At 42.0% G+C, this 19,286-nt stretch overlaps 1 protein-coding gene across 3 annotated transcripts; it reads left to right on the plus strand.

Annotated features, from left to right (window-relative positions):
- The first annotated feature begins 410 nt into the window (after nt 1-410).
- On the plus strand, nt 411-18,910 carry IKZF5 (IKAROS family zinc finger 5). Of its 3 annotated transcripts, none has more exons than XM_066622300.1 (7): nt 411-532; nt 8,444-8,505; nt 9,232-9,345; nt 11,705-11,789; nt 12,624-12,787; nt 12,989-13,171; nt 13,683-18,910. In XM_066622300.1, exons 5-7 carry the CDS (start codon nt 12,655-12,657, stop codon nt 14,624-14,626), a joined length of 1,260 nt encoding a protein of 419 aa, XP_066478397.1. In that variant the 5' UTR covers nt 411-532; nt 8,444-8,505; nt 9,232-9,345; nt 11,705-11,789; nt 12,624-12,654; the 3' UTR covers nt 14,627-18,910. The 3 variants fall into 3 exon arrangements, with proteins under 3 accessions (XP_066478397.1, XP_066478399.1, XP_066478398.1); XM_066622302.1 differs by having other exon boundaries at nt 12,992-13,171; XM_066622301.1 differs by lacking the exons at nt 411-532; nt 8,444-8,505; nt 9,232-9,345 and having other exon boundaries at nt 11,627-11,789.
- Nucleotides 18,911-19,286: the final 376 nt, after the last annotated feature.

The following is a 19,286-nucleotide window of genomic DNA, read 5'->3' on the forward strand; positions in this document are numbered from 1 at the left end:
GTGTGTATACACACACACGCATATAAACTGTGACATATATATAACTAGTTACAGTTTCGCATTTATATACACACACACACACACACACACATATATATATATATATATATATATATATATATGAGAAACTATAAGTATATATATATAGTTCCTACAGAAGTTCTTCTCCAGGGTTGCCCCCACTCGTGACGCCACTCAAAGTGTCGCTCTGAGACCAGTGTCTGTTCCCAGGTCCCGGGCTCTCGCTGCACACAAGCGGAGTCTGTGGCTGCGCCTGAGATCCGGAAGTGTCTATACAGCCCCTTGAAGACTTTCCTCTTGGAGAAAACCTTTTGGCCCCGCCCCGCCGAGCGGCGTGAAGGCGCGCATGCGCGTCGGTGGAGGGGCCGCCGAATTCTCGCGGGAGCTGACCAAGGGAGGACGCGGGTCGCGCCTGGGTTCTGGAAGACACAACAAACATGGAGACGGCGACGGCGCTGGCGACGGCAGCGGGGGGAGTCGTAGGCGCCGGTGGCTGCCGCGTGTGGCGGAGGTGAGTGGCGGCGGCGTCGTCCTTCCCCGCCTGGCCGGAGGGCGGCGCTCCTCCCTCCCGTGCCCGGCTCTCCCGCTGCTGGTGAAGTTGGGAGAGCGGCTGGAGGCTGGCAGAGCCCTCTGGTGGAGGTGGGCTGGGCTGGGCTGGGCTGGGGACGCGTCTGAGGTGGCGGCGTCGCCCTCCCGCTGGAGGGGAGGGGAGGGGACTGTCCTCTCCCAGGAGGCTGTTGCAGGGTCTCCTGCAGCCGCGGGCAGGAGCAGCCTGGCCCCTGCAGCCAACCAGGCTGTCCCAAGAACAGTAGCCACACTTACCTAGGGGTAAGCCCCATTGACTATCATGGGACTTGCTTCTAAGTAGACAGCAGGCATGGAGTGGGCTGCAAGCCTAGCCACACTTTCTTGGGAGTAAGCCCCACTGACTACGATGGGACTTACTTCTGAGTAGATATGCATAGGAGTTGGCTGTGGGGCTGCAACCCTATCCACACTTTCCTGGGAGTAAGCCCCATTGACTATGATGGGACTTACTTCTGAGTAGACAGGCGTGGAGTGGGCTGCAAGCCTATCCACACTTTCCTGGAAGTAAGTCCCATTGACTATGATGAGACTTTCTTCTGTGTAGACAGCAGATGCTCATACAAGAGGTGAAAGTAACCTCTTTTCACCCTGGTGGCCACCTAGAAATACAGCAACGGTCTGATCATTGTGGATGTTGTGACTGTGAGAGCAAAAGTGGTCTAGCAAGCTGTTTTGAGGAAGCAATGCCTTGTCAAATCTCTTCTCCCCCCCTCCCCCATAGACCCACCATTGGATGCTAGACTTATGCTGAGAAGGTAGCTGCATTTCTTAATGTTATTATTATTCCCCAGGTCTGTCTGGCACAGCAGTTTTCAACCTTTTTCATCTCATGGCACACTGGCAAGGTGCCAAAACTGTCAAAGCACACCAGTAGCATAGCAAAGGGGGTACAGGGGTAGCAGTTGCACTGGGGGGGCAGCAACCTGAGCTTGACACTAGTAGCTAAAATTGTGAAAACTTTGATATTTTAGAATAACACTGTTATACTGTATACTAGTGTTTCTCAAACTGTGGGTCAAGGCCCACTATTCCTGTTGGCAACCTTCAGTCTCGAAAGACTATGGTATCGCGCTCTGAATGGTGGTTCTGGAACAGCGTCTAGTGTGGCTGAAAAGGCCAATTCGGAAGTGACAATCCCTTCCACACTGGGAGCAAGTGCAGTCTGTCCCTGGTCTGTCTCCCTGGCTATGGGCCTTCCTTCTTTGCCTCAGTCTGTTGGCCAAGTGTCTCTTCAAACTGGGAAAGGCCATGCTGCACAGCCTGCCTCCAAGCGGGCCACTCAGAAGCCAGGGTTTCCCACTTGTTGAGGTCCACTCCTAAGGCCTTCAGATTCCTCTTGCAGATGTCCTTGTATCACTAGGTGTGTCGTGAACCAATTTAAAGTGGGTCCCCATTCATTTCAATATTTTATTTTTAATTTATTAGACCTGATGCTACCATAGTATATGACTGCATTTGGGGAAATGTTACAGATCTGTACTTTCAACAGGCATATGCATTTAACAATGATTGATGACTTTTAGAGTCTGGGAAATCTCCTCCTGCCTCAGAGCTTGTGTTTTTCGATGTATCTTCTGATTTGGCTATTATGCCACCCAGGTCAGATGATCTATTTAAACTGTTTAGTCTCCTTCATTGAATTCAAGCACTGCAGCTGAACTGAGTTGTGGATTAGGCTGATGTCACAAGTTCATCAATGCTTGCAGAAATGTCACTCTCTTTGTATCCTAGCAAGCTTTTCTAGCAAGGTGAAATTGTATCCATGGCCATCTGGGCCTTTTTCCTTAAGGATGCATGCTCTAGATCAATGTTTCTCAAACTGGGTTGGGACCCACTAGGTGGGTCGCAAGCCAATTTCAGGTGGGTTCCCATTCATTTCAGTATTTTATTTTTAGTATTTTAGACTTGATGCTATCATGCTATGTGACTGCATTTGGGGAAATGTTACAGATCTGTACTTTCAACAGGCTACTATGCATATGCTTTTATCAATGATAGTAAACGGGACTTACTCCTAAGTGTGGGTAGGATTGTTAAAATTTTCCTGCTTGATGATGTCACTTCCGGTCATGACATCACTTCTGTTGAATCCTGACAGATTTAATTCTAAAAAGTAGGTCCTGGTGCTAAAGGTTTGAGAACCACTTCTGAATACCATTTGATGCAGAATTTAATGCAGAATGCAATGAAACAAACGGCATCAAAATATCTTTATTCTATCAAAAGTTATAGTCAGAAAATAACCAGAAAATAAAAATACAACTGCATTATGTAACAAAAACTGGATTTTCTTAACTCAAAACTGACCAGTGAGACTGATTCCAAGAGCCAATTAGGTGGTGTTATGATATAGCAGGAAACTAGTAAGGTGTTAATATTGGGGGGAGGGGGACTGGGGGAGGTGGCAGAGCAAATGAGTGACAAGTTGCTGGGGGACAGAGGCAAATTTTTCCCCATTTTCACTTTTTTAAAAGCCCTGGCCTGCATAATTTCAGGGCATTATTTTGAGCTCAGCACTGGGCTGCACAATCACAAGCTGTGCCGCTGAGGCACACCATCAGTTTTTTGACAGTTGACACAGCACACTGTGCTGCTGGCAGAGGACTTGCACCCCTGAATAGCTCTACTAATAAATGACCCTCTCCCAAACTCCTGTGGCTCACCTGTGGACCATTTGCAGCACACAAATGTGCCACAGCACAGTGGCTGAAAATTGCTGGTCTAGTGGCTTGTGATCTGACTGTAACAGACTAGAATGGTGGTCTAAATTGACATGGTATGTCTGGGGTTGATAAGACTTGTGCGTAAGATGCAGTTTGGTGATACAGAGAGATCTTGAGTGGGGGTGAGAAGTGAGACAAGGAGAGATAATTGCTCCAGGCAAAGGATGCACTGAAACACAATGCACAGGGACTGAACATAAGAAGAATCCTGCTGGATCTCACAGTGGTTAGCCAGATGTCTGGGGGGGACGGGACTCTCAAGGGAAGCATGATCAATACTCCTCTCTCACTATTACCTTTCTGTAATTATATTCAGGGGCATAGCTTGGAAAGGGAGACTGGCAAATTAAGCTAGCAGTGGATGAGTTTATGGAGTGGGAAAGTTTAAAAGGCAGTGATGGAGAAGACATTGACCAAGGTTTGCTGCAGAATGTGTACTTGACAGGACACTGTGGTAGTCATTCCCAGCAACCTAAGGAGCATACCTATATAATGTATTTGTGTGTGTCCCACACATGCTTACACACTGTATATTTTTAAGCAGACATATAAAACCAGCTCATGCATACAGTGTAATATGTGAAGTAGCTCACAGTTAAGGGCAGAGAGGTGGAGAACTTAAAAAAGTAAGGGGACAAATCCTTTTGATATGAGTAATGACTAAAAGCTAGAGTTGAAGGGAAAGAATGTGGGAGAAAAATGAATTTAGTCAAGGTATGCTGAAGAAGGAAAGGTATGGTAAGGAAAACCATCTAGCAAGGAGGACCTTGCCTGGGTCTCAAGAGGTGGAGGCCAAGGAGGGTGGTATTCCATAGTCTGGACCTCCGGAGATCTTCTGACCAAGGTCTCAGTCCTATCCAACTTTCCAGCACCAGTGCAGCCAGAATGCAGCCCTGAGGTAAGGGAACAAATGTTCTTATACCTTGAGGAGATCTCTGTGATTGCCTCCCCACCACAGAATGCTGTGCACATCCCATTGGGCACAGCTGTACCAGCTCTGGAAAATTGGATAGGATTGGGCCCTGAGAGAGATCCCAGTTCTAATGTAACTTGCATTGGTTCTTCTTGCTTATTGTCTCTTCGGTTTCTTGTTTAAAATTATGTGAATTGTTACAGTAACCATAGAAATCTAGAATTACATAAACTGTGGATAAGTGATAAAAGATGAAGTGAAAATGCTCCCAACAGAATTAGAGCTTATTTATATTGCAGCTCTTCAGAGATACATTTGCAACATTATAGTTGAAGCTGCCGGGGATTCTGCTGCTCCACATCCCTTCAAGCCTCACTGCCCATGGTCCACAGGGATGAGGAAATGGTGAAGCATTGCCAGCAAGCTTACAAGTGACCTCGCTGCATGATTATTGTTGCTCCCTCTGTGCAGTTCCTAGAGGAGTTGACTAGGTAGAACATTGCAAGCGAGTGCAGAAGTTACACAGTTGCTATGGCGTGATGTGCAGTCCCTCTGTTTGAAGCTTTTTAGATTGTTTGGTGTGTCTTGTTGGCTGAGCATACAAAGCTGACCTGCTTCAATGACAGCAGAAGCATAGTTGCATATCTTAGCTGGATCAAAGGAATGACTACTCAACATATTTTGGAGAAGAGCTTTTAGTATTAGGTCTGTTGCTCACATTAGCCACTGTTTTAGGGATGAAAGTCATCTAATGAGAATAAAGCAACAAATACATGGTTACAGAGGATTACTGGTGACTGATTTGCTAATCTTCCTCCCTCTAGGGCTTTTGTTTTGCCTCTGGAATTGAAATTGGCCACTGGCAAGCTGTGTTTTGTTTTGGATTTGTTGTCTTCTTCACATGCTGTAAAAGGCCTAATGAATTTGTCTCTGGCAGAAAATGGAAACTTCTAAAAAAAATTATTTTATTTTTAAAATATCCCACCTTTCTTGCCAAAAGTGATTCAAGGCAATTAACAATCAAATGAAAAAACAAAACACACAGTAAAGAAATTATAAAACACAAAAACGGTAACTAAAAATCCCCAAATCTGTAACTAAAAAGTTAAGTACAGTATTTGCTGCCAACCACACATTGCTATCTTCCATGAAATACATTCAAATGTTATGTGAATGGGCCTTGAAAGTGATGTGATGTGAATGGGCCTTGAAAGTGATGTGAGTGACTTTGACTATTAAGAGCCCAACTATGCATGTCTACTCAGAATTATGATCTATTATAGTCAATGGGCAGCCCAATCCTGAGCACCCAGGCTCTGCGGCACCGAGAAGGGCTGCCGTTGGATCCTGCACCTCCCGAGGGGACTTTCATCCCCTTCCCCCGAATAAGGTAAGCAGCCCTGCAATGGGGCTACTCACTTTACCGCCGACTGAAAGGTTGGTGGTAAGGTAAAGGCACTCGTGTAGGGCACGCAGCCCCACAGAGCTCCGCGGTCCCACCTCCCATCCCTCCCCCAGGCACACCTCCAGCCCACCCCCCTCCCTGCGTCACACCTCCCTGTCACACCTCCTCCCTGCCATCTCTCCACCCCCCACCATCCTCCCCCCTCGCCGGAATGCCTCCTCCATGCCCCACTTGCCATGCCGCTGCTCAGCGGTCCGGGAGCCTCTTCCCCACCCCGTGCTAGCCCAGCACTGGCTGGCGCTGGGCTAGCAACGGTGTTACCATAAAGGGCTGTTATGTTTAAGGGAGTTATTATATTACCCTTTTGGAAACTTTAGGACCATAGGCTGGATAGCAAGACAGCGTAAAGCAAAGAAATCCCTTGTTTAGCTTAAAGAGGAGACTGGGAGAAAGGTAACTTTCAATCAAAGGATTATATTTTTATTGCAAAAACACACAAAGGTAAACATAATACACATGGAAAATGGTAAGTATATGTCTACTTGAATCCTAGTACTTGGATACAGTGTACCTAGCTTTATGATGGTTGCATGTGCTATGTATCTGGTGTATCCGATAAGAAATCCGGAAAGGATAGGTTGTAGGGAAGGATTTTAGGGGTCCCTGGTCTGCCTAACCCCGTTTGCTAACTAAAGATGGGGGAAGAAGGGGAGAAATAGGTAGGATGGAAGGGAGAGAGTTTTAGACGCAAGATATATTTACCTGTCCCGGGGAGCGGTTGGATGGGAAAGAGTCCTAGGAAAGACCACTCCCTTGGGAGGGCAGCCAGAGAGAGAGCCATGTGGCGGAGTTCTCTCTTAAAAGGGGCTTGGCTGACCTGGAAGCTGACCTAGAATGACCGGAAGTATCCCAGAGCTGTGCACGTGCTCAGTATACACAGTAGGACACGTGGAGCATGCAAGAACATGATGACTGGGTATATGCCATGACTGGGGGAGGGAGGCAGTTTGCATAAGGAGTTTAAGAGTGATAAAGCTACAACAATATACTTCTTCCTCCGGAGGTGCATGCTTGTTTTGCATAATCAGGAGACATTCCTTGACTGGAGGAGGGGATGTAATCACCTTGAGCTTTGCAAACTTGTGACTTCTACCAGGGCCTTGGACTGGGGGAAGGGTGCCCTGTATTCTGAGGTTTGACCTGCATGAGTTTTTAGTCCATGTACATACAAAATCACAACTTGGAAGGGAAAAGGAGATTTTCACGTAACAATGGCGGGAGCCCGGAGGTGAGGCTGGCAAATGTGCCTTATGTACGTTTGTGACAGTGCTCAGCGGCACGGAGACGTGCCACTGAGCACAGGATTGGGCTCTGAGTTTACTCCCAACTCAGTTGTGGATACGATTGCAGCTTAAGTTTGAGCATCAAACTTAAATGCCTCCCCACACAGAGCTGAACAAATATCAGGCTTGTAAACACTATCAAAATGTAAAGCACTTGAACAGTCCAGTGCCTGGTGTATTTTCTAGCTCTGTATGGGAGTATGGAGTTGTTCAACTGCAGCTAGAATTTACTATGAAGATCCCAAGCAGTGTTTTGTACAGCAGTGTCAGCTGAGTAAAGTAAACATTCCTTTTTTGTCTGAAAACTATGCCATGGGATTATCCATGTTGATACTGTATCCAACAGAATTAAATGGTCTACATCAATTTGAAAGGGAATTTTTAGTACAGGGAATGCATTCGTTTATTATCACATCTTTATACCTCTCTTAAAGAGTACAGGATTACAGCTTGTTTGAAAATGTGGAACTTCAATTTTACATTTTGATTTCCGTTGATATTTGATCTTAAAAGGCACTGATGTATGTGCAGAAGTTTCAGACCTTATAAATATCACCAAATTCTGGTCTGTTACTCCTGAAGTGTTTGTGCACGATTCTGTTTCCCTCTTAAAGGCATACACTACCAACATTTACAGCGCAATCCTATGCCTGCCTAGTCGAAACCCCAGTTTTTCAATGGATCTTATTCTCAGGAAGATGTGTATAAGATTTCATAAGATCATAAAAACAGCCCCACTGGATCAGGCCGTATAGGCCCATCTAGTCCAACTTCCTGTATCTCACAGCAGCCCACCAAATGCCCCAGGGAGCACACCAGATAACAAGAGACCTCATCCTAGTGCCCTCCCTTGCATCTGGCATTCTGACATAGCCCATTTCTAAAATCAGGAGGTTGCACATACACATCACGGCTTGTAACCCGTAATGGATTTTTCCTCCAGAAACTTGTCCAATCCCCTTTCAAAGGCATCCAGGCCAGATGCTGTCACCACATCCTATAGCAAGGAGTTCCACAGACCAACCACACGCTGAGTAAAGAAATATTTTCTTTTGTCCTAACCCTCCCAACACTCAATTTTAGTGGATGTCCCCTGGTTCTGGTGTTATGTGAGAGTGTAAAGAGCATCTCTCTATTCACTTTATGCTTCTCATGCATAATTCTGTATGTCTCAATCACGTTCCCCCTCAGGCATCTCTTTTCTTTTCTCTTCAGCCTTAGACTGCAATTTTATGTGCAGTAACTTGAGAGTAAGCCCCATTACACTTGATAGAATTTATGTACAAGTAAACATGGATAGGGTGTGTTATTAGACTGCATCGTCTGCAGAATTATGTGAGAATAAGCCCTCACCTAATGCTGTAACTTTCAAATAACCATTAACTATGTCTTGGTTTGCACTATTAATTGCAAAGTAATGTGGGTTTTCTTTCTTTTTCTCCTAATGCAGTATTCAACAAATGGAACCCAAGTTAACTTAAACCTGTAAGAAATGATAACAGCAGAAAGAAGGTAGGTAAAAAGTTTTTGTAAATAAAAACGTTAAGCACCTGTTGGAAGTGATGCTAGATATGTCATTTACTTTAAAAGATGTGACTAAACAAAGTACGGGGGGCTGTATCTGTGGATTCACTTATTCACGGAACTGCCCCCCTCCCCACGTGCACTCCCTTGCCTCCAGAGGGGTGTCTAAGCCCAGGAGAGGCCGCACATGTCTGTCTGTGGCCTCTGCTAGGCTGAACCTTACAGTAGAAAAAAAATCACTTCAGTTTTTTTTGTAAAACCCGAAGTGATTTTTAATTCCTTACAAGGCATTGGGAGGCGTGCGTGGCAGACCCACACAACTTGTGACTCTCCAGGATCAACAGCTGCAAACTTTACAAGTTTGCTGGCGCTCCCCCCCCCTTTGGTAGTCTCAAGAGGATTATTGAGACCTCGACGGTTCAATATATATTGTTTGAATTGTGCAATCCTGACTTCATGTGATGTTAGGGCAAATCTGGGTTTCAACAAATGTCTACTGCTGTCATGTGACATTTTTGGCTTTAGTGCGTAGTAGGCCATTTACTATTTGAAAATTGGCATATTGCTGGTTCTTTGCTCTATGTTTATTATTAAAGTTAAATTTTCGAGTTTGAGATGGTGTTTAATTTCTTATTAAAGAAATAGAGTTAAATATATAATGCAAACTTAGCTTTTAGTGCAAAATACATTTTAATTTTGTTTTCTTTTTTGTAGGCTGGCAGTGCATTAATCCAAGAAGTTTATTTTCCATATAAAATGGAACTTGCATTTCAAGAGTGGATTTTTGATGTCTGATTCATAGCTTTGAAGATGGCTTGGTGCAATAAGGTAATAGTGTTTACTTTTTAAGAATCTCATTTTACTTTATAAATCTAGATACAGGTGGAATCTCGGTATCCACTAATTTGACTCACCACTGTTGCCTTTAAATGCCTTGTAACAAGGAAGAAAGCACCAAAATCCAATTTCCTACCTTCACGCTGTTAAACTACACTAGTTGCAAGCTTCTCAGGGTTTAAAGACAGCTTTAAAGACACACTTCTGAGTTTCTTGCTCCTCCATCGTCACCCCAGAATGCATTGGTACCACATTCAGCCACTAGGTGGAGTGAATAATCAAATTATTTACCCCATCTAGTGGCTGAATATGGTATAGCACCTATACCAATGCATTCTGGGGCAACAGTGGAGGAGCAAGAAACCTAGAAGTGGGTCTTTAAAGCTCTTTTTCCACTGGAGGTTCTGGAACGGAACCCCCATTGGATAATGAGGCACAACCTGTACTCTTTAGTACAACACATTTTATTTGGTGAAAGGGTACACAAATGTTTGGTCTTCTAGTTTGCTACATTTTCAGTGGAGATGTTAGGAGCATAGGTGGAGATTGAATTTTCACCTGGCTGTTCTAGTCTCTCCTGGATCTCTAATTTCAGTAGAATTCTTCTTTCTCCACCTGATGCTCAAGGGCAGTGTTTATAAGTGTGTATTTTTTGTGGTCAATATCTTGTGCTGCTGCTAATTGTCTTCCCTGATGGGGTCCAGAAACAATTATTTCAATCACAGATTCCAATATGAAAAGTGGCTAAGAAGGTATTCCCCGATTCATTTAAAAACAGCTCTGTAGGAACCATAGTGCGTTCACCCAGCTGAAGCTGGTGCACCAACTGAAACCGTACTTGAGCCATTTGGATCTGGCATTGGTGACCTGTGCTTTAGTAACTTCAGACTGCATTACTGCAATGCACTTGTATGTGGGGCTATCTGCCAAAACAGTTCAGAAACTGCAATTAGTGCAGAATGCTGCGGCATGAGTGGTTAAGGGGGCCAGATGTTATGACTTGACTGGACCACTTCTCCAGCAGTTACACTGGCTGCCCATCCACTTACAGTCCCAATTCAAGGTTCTAGTTCTAATTCTTCCAGGCTTCCAGGCTACCTGAAAGACCACCTCCTTCCATATATTCCAGCCCACTCTCTCAAGTCAGCTGAAGGGGCTCTTCTACAAGTGCAGCCTTTGTCCCAAGTGCTGTCCAAGTGAGAGGGGTGGCAGCTCAGGGATAAGCTTTCTCTGTGCCACAGCTGTGGAATGCCCTCCCGGGGGAACTGAAAACTGCTCCCTTGCTCATGGGTTTTCTATGAGGTCTCAGAACATACCGGTTTTGTCTGGCATTTGGCTGCTGAGTGGATATTTGCCCTCTGCGCTTCTGTCATACTGTTGTGACCTGATGGTCTCCCTGGACTTATCTGTTCCCCACTGGCTCAATGAGTTTCTTTTTTTCTTTTTCCCTTAAACTTTGCTCTGTTTTGACATTCATTTTTCACCATGTAATGTTAAAATTAATGTTTTACTGCCTTGCTTGATGTTTTTACTTGCTGTGATGCTCTGTACTTGACTATAAAACTTTGTAAGTTGCATTGGGTATTTGCTTCGGCATGGAAAAGGTGAGGTTTAAATTTCTTAAAATAAAATAAATACTGAGAATCTGTCCAATCCTATCTTGAATAGAGGCTGGCCAAATGCTTCTAGGAAGCTTTCTCCAGGACAAGAGAGCAACAGCTCTCCCCTACTGTTTGTCCCATCGCCAATCACTTCGTTGGTATACTGGTTGTGTACTTCTGACCCTGGAAGTTTAGCTATCATGGCTAATATTCATTAATGGACATGTCTGTCATAATTTTGTCCTGTTTTGAGTTTTCCCAAGTACTTTGACTGGCCGCTATTATAAATTGAATGATGCAATAAATGGGCCTTTTTATCAGACACAACAAGATGATGCTCCCGTGGCCTTCAGAACTTGCACTGCAAAACCAATATATTTGGCAATGGGAAGGTTAGTGGGATTAATCACAACACCTGACCAAAAAAATCCTTTTCAGATAGCTGTGATTTTAAAAGATTAAGTAACTTATTGTGGTTTGGGCCTTTGTAGATTAAAAACATTTATATGTCAGCATTTGCAGAAAAACAATTTTCAAAAGTGATAATGGTGAAACCTGTATAGAATCAAATAAAGGGGATTTAAGACTGGAATTGCTGAAGGATGAATGCTTTTGAAAAGGAATTTGTACAATGAGCAACTGAGGTGCTTTTACCAGTTTCATTCCTGATATTGGAACACCTCTCTGCAAAGACAGCCATAGCCAAATAGAAGAAAGTTGTTAAAAATGGGGTTTTTCTTCCCTGCTAGGAAACCTGGGATTGGTGTGTTCTCTCTTTTGTCTGATGGCCTGAAGAAAAGTTCAGAATGTTTTCTCCATAATAGAAAATTTCAGGTATAAGCTGTACTTAAATTATTTTGGGGGGAAAGAATATTATTCTTGAAGATTTGCCTCAAAGGGCTGCTATCCAAGGCTTAATCACTGTAAACTACACATTGTTTGCATTAGTGAATAAAATTGAACTGCAGAGATTTTGCTTCTCACCCACTGGGCATTTTCAACATTGCACCAGAAATTTTAGAATTTGTTTTAGGAATATACAACATTTAATAAAAGGCAGCAAAGTCACAAATTCCATAAACACAATACTGGCTTGAATGAACTTCTGAATGTTGAATGAACTTTTGTAGTCAGGCCAGCTAGCTGCTTTCTTATAATATGAATTTGGAAAGCAGGGTATAGATGCTAGGATTCGGCAAGACTGTGAATGCTCTTCCAAGAAACCTGCCATCTAATATGGAATCTAAGGATTCAAAACAGAAACTGCAGTTTCTCCTTTGCTTTTCTTACCAAATTATGAATGCCCAAGTGTTTCTTCAGAGTGGTGTTGTTGCTTCAGAATATATATTTATATATCATTGCAGACAAACCCCTGAATCTGAGAAAAGAACTTAAGATTTGTGAAGGATTTGGAGTGACATGAATAGGAATGTTTCTTGCTATGAATTGTACAGGTTTTCAGCTTTATGTTGAATATCTTACAGCTAGTATGACATAGCAGCTTAGGGTGTAAGGCTAGATATGGACAGCCCTACTTCAGTTCTTGTCTCTGCTGTGAAGTTCATTGGCTGGTCTTGACAGATCAAAATCTCTGAGCTGCACTGTTGACAATAAATAACAATTTTAAATTGTTTGCTGTTTCCTGTGAATCTTCATTTTATATTTCAGACCCACAACATTGTGAAGTTGTAGAGTGAATATGGGTGAAAAGAAACCAGAACCTTTGGATTTTGTAAAAGATTTTCAGGAATATCTAACTCAACAGACTCACCATGTGAACATGATTTCAGGCTCTGTTAGTGGGGACAAAGAAGCAGAGACTCTTCAAGGAGGTAAGTTAGCCTTTGGTGATGTTGAACTTTCATTCAAAGTTTAAGTAAAAAGCTGGATAATATCTAGGAAATCTCCTTCTACCTGTATCTGAACCAGGTATTTTGTATATTGTATCTGTGAAATAGTATACACAATAATGTCAAGGTATAGCAGTGAACGTCCTAGTGTGTATTTTGATTTCATCATGTTACATTTTGCAGCAGGGACAGAAGGTGATCAAAATGGTCTGGATCATCCTTCAGTTGAAGTCTCACTGGATGAAAACTCAGGAGTGTTGGTAGATGGGTTTGAAAGAACTTTTGATGGGAAACTAAAGTGTCGATACTGTAACTACGCCAGCAAAGGAACAGCACGTCTGATAGAACATATCAGAATCCACACAGGTATGACTATGGTTTTTGTAGCTATGCAGTAATTGTGCAACATGTTGTTGGGACAAGCACACACATACGTGTCCCTGTATTGTATTAAACGGGCATTATGTTCTCTAGTCAGGAGACCAGGTGTGATATTTTAATGGTTTTTCCTTTTTTTTTTCCCAGTAACAAACTTCTGTGACTCAATCAAGTGCCAAGTAAAACTTGGAAAATAAACCACATGAAGTAGTTGATGTGGAACTAATTAGGAAAATGCTTTTGCCTATTCTAAAAATCACTGTTTAGATTCCTGATCTTGTTATTTCTTGTACTTGCCAAACTTCATAACATGTTTTTTGAGTGCTGCCAGGCATATAAGACATTCATTTGACTATTGTTCATCTGATAAGTATTTCAAGTTGCAGTTTTAGAAGTTCTAATACTTTTTTAAAATCAGTGGCTCAGTTCTAGCTATTTTCTCTCCTTTAAGATGTTTTCTGTATCACAGTGGTAAAATCTATGACTTGTATTCCTACAGGTGAGAAGCCGCACAGATGCCACTTATGCCCTTTTGCATCAGCCTATGAACGCCACCTGGAAGCTCACATGAGATCACATACTGGTGAAAAACCTTATAAATGTGAATTATGTTCCTTTCGCTGTAGTGACCGAAGCAATCTTTCCCACCATCGCAGACGCAAACATAAAATGGTGCCTATAAAGGGTACAAGGCCTTCCCTTAGTAGCAAGAAGATGTGGGGGGTCTTGCAAAAGAAGACTAGTAACTTGGGATACAGCCGAAGAGCACTAATTAACTTGAGCCCACCTTCCATGGTGGTTCAAAAACCAGACTACCTTAACGACTTCACCCATGAAATCCCAAACATTCAGACTGAGGCATATGACAGTATGACAAAGCCAGCAGAGACTGGTGGCTTGCCAAGAGACCCACAAGACCTTATGGTAGATAATCCTTTAAACCAGCTATCGACTTTAGCAGGACAGTTGTCTAGCTTGCCTCCTGAAAACCAAAACCCACCCTCTCCTGACGTTGTACCGTGTCAAGATGAAAAGCCTTTTATGATGCAGCAGCCTGCTGCACCAGCTATTGTTCCAGCTGTGTCAACAAGTATTCCTCAGAGCTCCTCCCCAACGAGCCCTGATCCTCGTCCTGCACAGACTCAAAGAAACTACAGTCCAGTGGCAGGTCCTAGCAGTGACCACAGTGCCCATGCCAGTACCCCAAGCATAAGTAATAGCCAGCCAAGTACTCCAGCACCAACTCTTCCAGTTCAGGATCCTCAGCTTCTGCATCACTGCCAGCACTGTGATATGTATTTTGCTGACAATATCCTTTATACTATTCACATGGGATGTCATGGATTTGAGAACCCTTTCCAGTGTAACATATGTGGTTGCAAGTGCAAAAACAAGTATGACTTTGCTTGCCACTTCGCCAGAGGCCAACATAACCAGCATTGATTGGATAAGAGTTACACCATGCTTTCATTTATCTGTGTGCGTTTAAACACGTTGCTGTCTATCTCTTACTTGCTAACGGAGAAGTTGCTTGTTCTGTTCGAGGAATCAAAGTAATTTAACATTGGAAGCAAATGTCTTTACATCCCGTTATGATCTGTGGGGGACATGCTTATTAAACATAGTAGTTTCCTTATGTAGTTCCTAAAATGAAAATGAGGTTCACAGTGCAATTACACTCTTCTGTATGGATCATCGGTGCAGCGGTGACCTACATGAGGCAGATCTCTGGATCAGCATTTGTCTTCAAGTACAGCACCCAGTCCTTCACATTAAGCTGGGCTACATTACTCTAACTTAATTCTGTCATGTTTAATGCACTCAAATATTGTTAATGTAGAAGCTATACTATTACGTATGAACAGACTGTCCCCCCAGCTGCTACAAAATCTTTTGTGTGAATTAAAATAAGAAAAACTTGTCTTCAACTAAACCCAAAATCTGGTGCCCCCCCCTCCCAAAAAAGTAGCTGTACTGAGTCCTTTAAAGCTACCTTGGGTAACACTATGTGATAATGTGGAAAGCCAGAAGGACAGCAACTTAAAAAGAATGCATGTAATGTGAATTAGGGTACAAAGGCGCCTGCTTTCCAGTACTACTTACCTGTTTAAGAAATACAAGGAATCAGCATCTAGTGTTAGATGCTGTGACTTTAAACATTGCAGAAAAAGAAAACATTAGAACAAAATGGGAAATGTGTTATTCCATAATCTTCATGCCTAGTTTGCATTGCTGACATATATACTGTCTTGCCTTCCATTTGTGGCATTTTACACACCTGGGTACCGGTGTTTTGAGATGGAAACGAAGTAGTCAGGAGCATATGAGCTGACAATTCATTTTTAACATGAGTCATCTTAATTATGAAAAATTAATGCCTTTTGTGTTTAAGGGTTGTATTCTCATGGAAACAGATCTTGTTCCATGGTGTTCTGGTTTTTGTTATAGTTTTGGATTATACAATGCAAGGAGTGAAGGTGAAGAATCACTATGATAAATAATTGCAATAGATGAATAGTGTAATATTATTGTAGTCCACTATTCTTTTTTCCCTATTGTATGCATTAGGATTGTACAACTATCTAGGAAAGCAAATAGGCACTTTAAACAAATTTATGCTAGCAAAAACTATGGTGTGCTAGCTTATGGGACAGGAATCCTTAATGTTAGAGGGGGGAAAACTTATTTTGACATGCACTTTTATTGTATATCTTTTTTTTACTTCATGGGAAATGCAAGAAGACTCTATACTGCTGTCTTTTGCATAACAAGTAAATATGCACATACAAACTTTCAACTATGATAGAGTGCATTTTATGTTATCTGCCCCTATAGATGTGCATTCTTCTAATGGCCAAAATAGTAGCATGAGTTAGAAAACCCTGTTGACTCACTTATGCCACCTTGGCTGATACAAACAGCAACTGGTCTAAATTCTATGCTAACAGCCTGACCATATGATGTGCAGATTATAGTTTTGTTTGATAGTGACTCATTTGAAGGTCTACTATTGCTGCAAAGGAAGCCATCATGGCTGCTGTGTTTTCCATAGTGTTTGCAGTCTCATAGCTGTGCCACAAACAATAGCACTACAAACACTCGTACAAATGTACAAGAGGTAGAGGTATATATTCCATGGTAAGCAGCACAGAGCCAGGCATAGCATTCTGCTTTAGCTGAAGCACAATAAACCACTGCACAGTGATGTGGCTGAAGCACACAGTTTGACTCAGACTTCCCATTGTGAGAGAACATTACTTTATCCTAAATAAACTTGGAGTGAAATTAAAAACTGAAATTAAGATCCTAACAGAGTTAGTTGGTGGCAATTTCTAGAAATTCCATAGGTACCTTCTACAAAGTTAATATTAATGAAAGTCTCTTAATACTTTTGTGTACTGTACTAAATATTTGCTTTCTAGTAGGCAATACTTCTGAATACAGAAGTATTCAGACAGAATGTGCTTGGAATTGCCTTCTGAGTCTCTAAAATAGATCCTCTCAAATCTCACTGTCATGAAACACTTTAGTGATATGTGTTATATCCAGGAAGCCTGTGACAAAATCCCCATTTGTTTTTGTTCTGGACTGCATGACAGAACATGCTATGTTGTTTGTGTGTTTAACCTCAGTCCAGGGGATACAGTTAGTTCAGCAACTCAGCTTAAATAAAAGCTGTTGATTTGTACAGATTCATAGTCTGTAGCTGACTCATTTTGTTAAAAATTTCTATACTTCAATATAATTTGTTAAATGACAGCCTAGTGGTGGACTCTCCTCCTTCCCCAGTCCTCTTACCAGAAACAGACGTAGAGACTTTCAACTATGGAGAGAAATCAAAGTAGTCTGATGGTACAGTATGAAGAGAGCAAAAGAAGTGGTGCTGTTATAGACTGCATAGCAGTCTAACGTTAACTTTATAGTTAACACTCTTGTTAGAAATGTAAAATATATTGAGGCCCACAGGCAGGGTAGGGATATCAACTTTGGGAGAGGGAACCAGGATCCTATGCCTCTTATAGTTGTGCAGTGGCTAATACTCAAGAGGTACAACTTCTCCCAGGATATGGCTACACTGCTGACCACGTATCTGTCACACAGCTCTTAGAAGCAAAAGACCCCAGCTGGGAAAGAGAAAATAGAAACTCTTGGTACTATTGCTCTAGAAAAACTTTAGCCCCAGAGCTGCAAAGATATGTAGACCAACACAGAGGTGGGAAGAAAAATGACAAGAGGGGCCTGCAAATAACTTCATCTAGTAAGGAGATGCCAAAACGCACTCAAGAATTCATGAATGTCTTGAAAGCCAGTGTACTGCTTTCCCAGCTCTTAACTGAAGAGTAAGAGGTAGGATATAGCAGTAAGTCTGGTATTTCATGGGCATGACCCCTTAACAAGGGCACAGAACTGCAGGCTTTAAAAAACACATACTGCCTCATTACCATGTGCCAAATAGCAAGCAAAATAATTAGATATTCTAATAACGTCTAAACACAGCAGATTGTATTTTCAGCTGTGGCATTCCAGTGTCTTGTTTCCATAATCTTGTACTGATGTTATAGCTTTACCATGTATCTGCTGCAGTTTGAAATTAAAATGTAACTAGTACCTAGTCATTTCTCCAAACAGTGGCACTAGCAAGCTTCACAGTCAAAGCACCAGAGACTAACTACATACAGATTTACAGGATCAGCTCCAAGATACACAGTTTGTTGGACCTCTATTAATAAAGCCTTATTAAATGTTATAAGGAGTCTGTGCTAAGTTACATTACCAAAAGGCCTAATGTCTTTTGCAGATACATATCTATTTTGCATTCAGATAGCAGCACTGTGTATGATGTGGTTGGTAAAACTTCAGTCCATAACCCAATTATGTTTTAGTAGCCTAGTTGGCATTGATGGACTATGGATTCCTGCCTTACTGTCTTGCTCTTTTAACATTTTACAGTCATGTGCTATTCAGGATAATTAACACAACTGCTAATCTTTTAGACAAAAGACTGTTAATTGTGGACTATGGCTATAGCAAGAAGTTAAATTATTTACAATGCTTAGAACAGCAACTAACTCAGAACATCAGCTGGCATGATGCTGCTAGTCACAGATAAACCATTCTGTAGCCCATGGATTTCAATGGGAGAGAGAAGCATATGCTTAACTCACCTACTGCAAATACTTGGCTCTAAAAGATTGTATCTTTGAGTGTCTTCTCTGTGGTTTGATTCCTATTTAACTTAATGGCAGTACTGGAAAGGAAGTGCTTGGCCTTGTTCTATTGGTTATTTTGACATGTTCTGTTACACTTTAATGTTTTTCATTTTGACAAAGGGAATGTAATTTGGAAAAATATGCCAGCAAAGATCTGTTTAAACTGGTGTAATAAAAATGTATAGCCAACAGAGTTCTCACTGCACAATAATTCCCTGCTGAAGCATTTTTTTTTTCACCAAGCACCCTTGCAATGTATGCTTCTAAGATCTGCTTTGTGAATATGTATTCCAATGTAAAGAACATATTTTGTATGGACAAGTTGAAAAACACCTTTGAATGTGTAGTGATGGCTCTTTCCAGAAACAAAAATTAATTCTATTTAGTGTAATTCATATTGTGAAATGTCTTTTGTAAAAAAACAACAAAGAATAAAATAACTCTTTCTAATTATTCTGGCTTTGCCTATGTGGCTGCCTATGTTCAGGGATACCCAGGACTAGTAGATAGGGTATTGAGTGTGTGCCAATGTTGGTGAACACAAGTGATAACACATTACAGCCTACATATAGACAATTGCCTTCATTGCTTTGCTATGATGAGAATCTGTACCGGCTTAGAAATGGAAGGGTAAGAGTAGCTTCCAAAGATTATCTATACCCTCCCAATTTTTGCAGCCTGTTCTGAAACAGGTTTATGTTACACCTCACTTTGCTTTCTAGCATTAGTTTCACAGCTGCTGTTGAAAGTTATTTAGGATTCAATAGTTTAATCACAGTGGGTCAGGATGAGCAGTGCTGTTGAACATGTTCCTTTCAATCTGTAAATGATTGCTATGCAGAACATTGCAGTTGTTACAAATATGGATATTTTTCAAGCAGCTTTCCACTTGT

The sequence above is a fragment of the Tiliqua scincoides genome, chromosome 3, assembly GCF_035046505.1.
Source record: "Tiliqua scincoides isolate rTilSci1 chromosome 3, rTilSci1.hap2, whole genome shotgun sequence".
Classification (NCBI taxonomy): domain Eukaryota; kingdom Metazoa; phylum Chordata; class Lepidosauria; order Squamata; family Scincidae; genus Tiliqua; species Tiliqua scincoides.

Bases quoted from the DNA above. Each gene is read 5' to 3' on its own strand.
- IKZF5 (XM_066622300.1), top strand. From the start codon at position 12,655: ATGGGTGAAAAGAAACCAGAACCTTTGGATTTTGTAAAAGATTTTCAG. The intron at 12,788-12,988 runs GTAAGTTAGCCT...TACATTTTGCAG, and splicing joins AGCAGAGACTCTTCAAGGAG to CAGGGACAGAAGGTGATCAA. The intron at 13,172-13,682 runs GTATGACTATGG...GTATTCCTACAG, and splicing joins ACATATCAGAATCCACACAG to GTGAGAAGCCGCACAGATGC.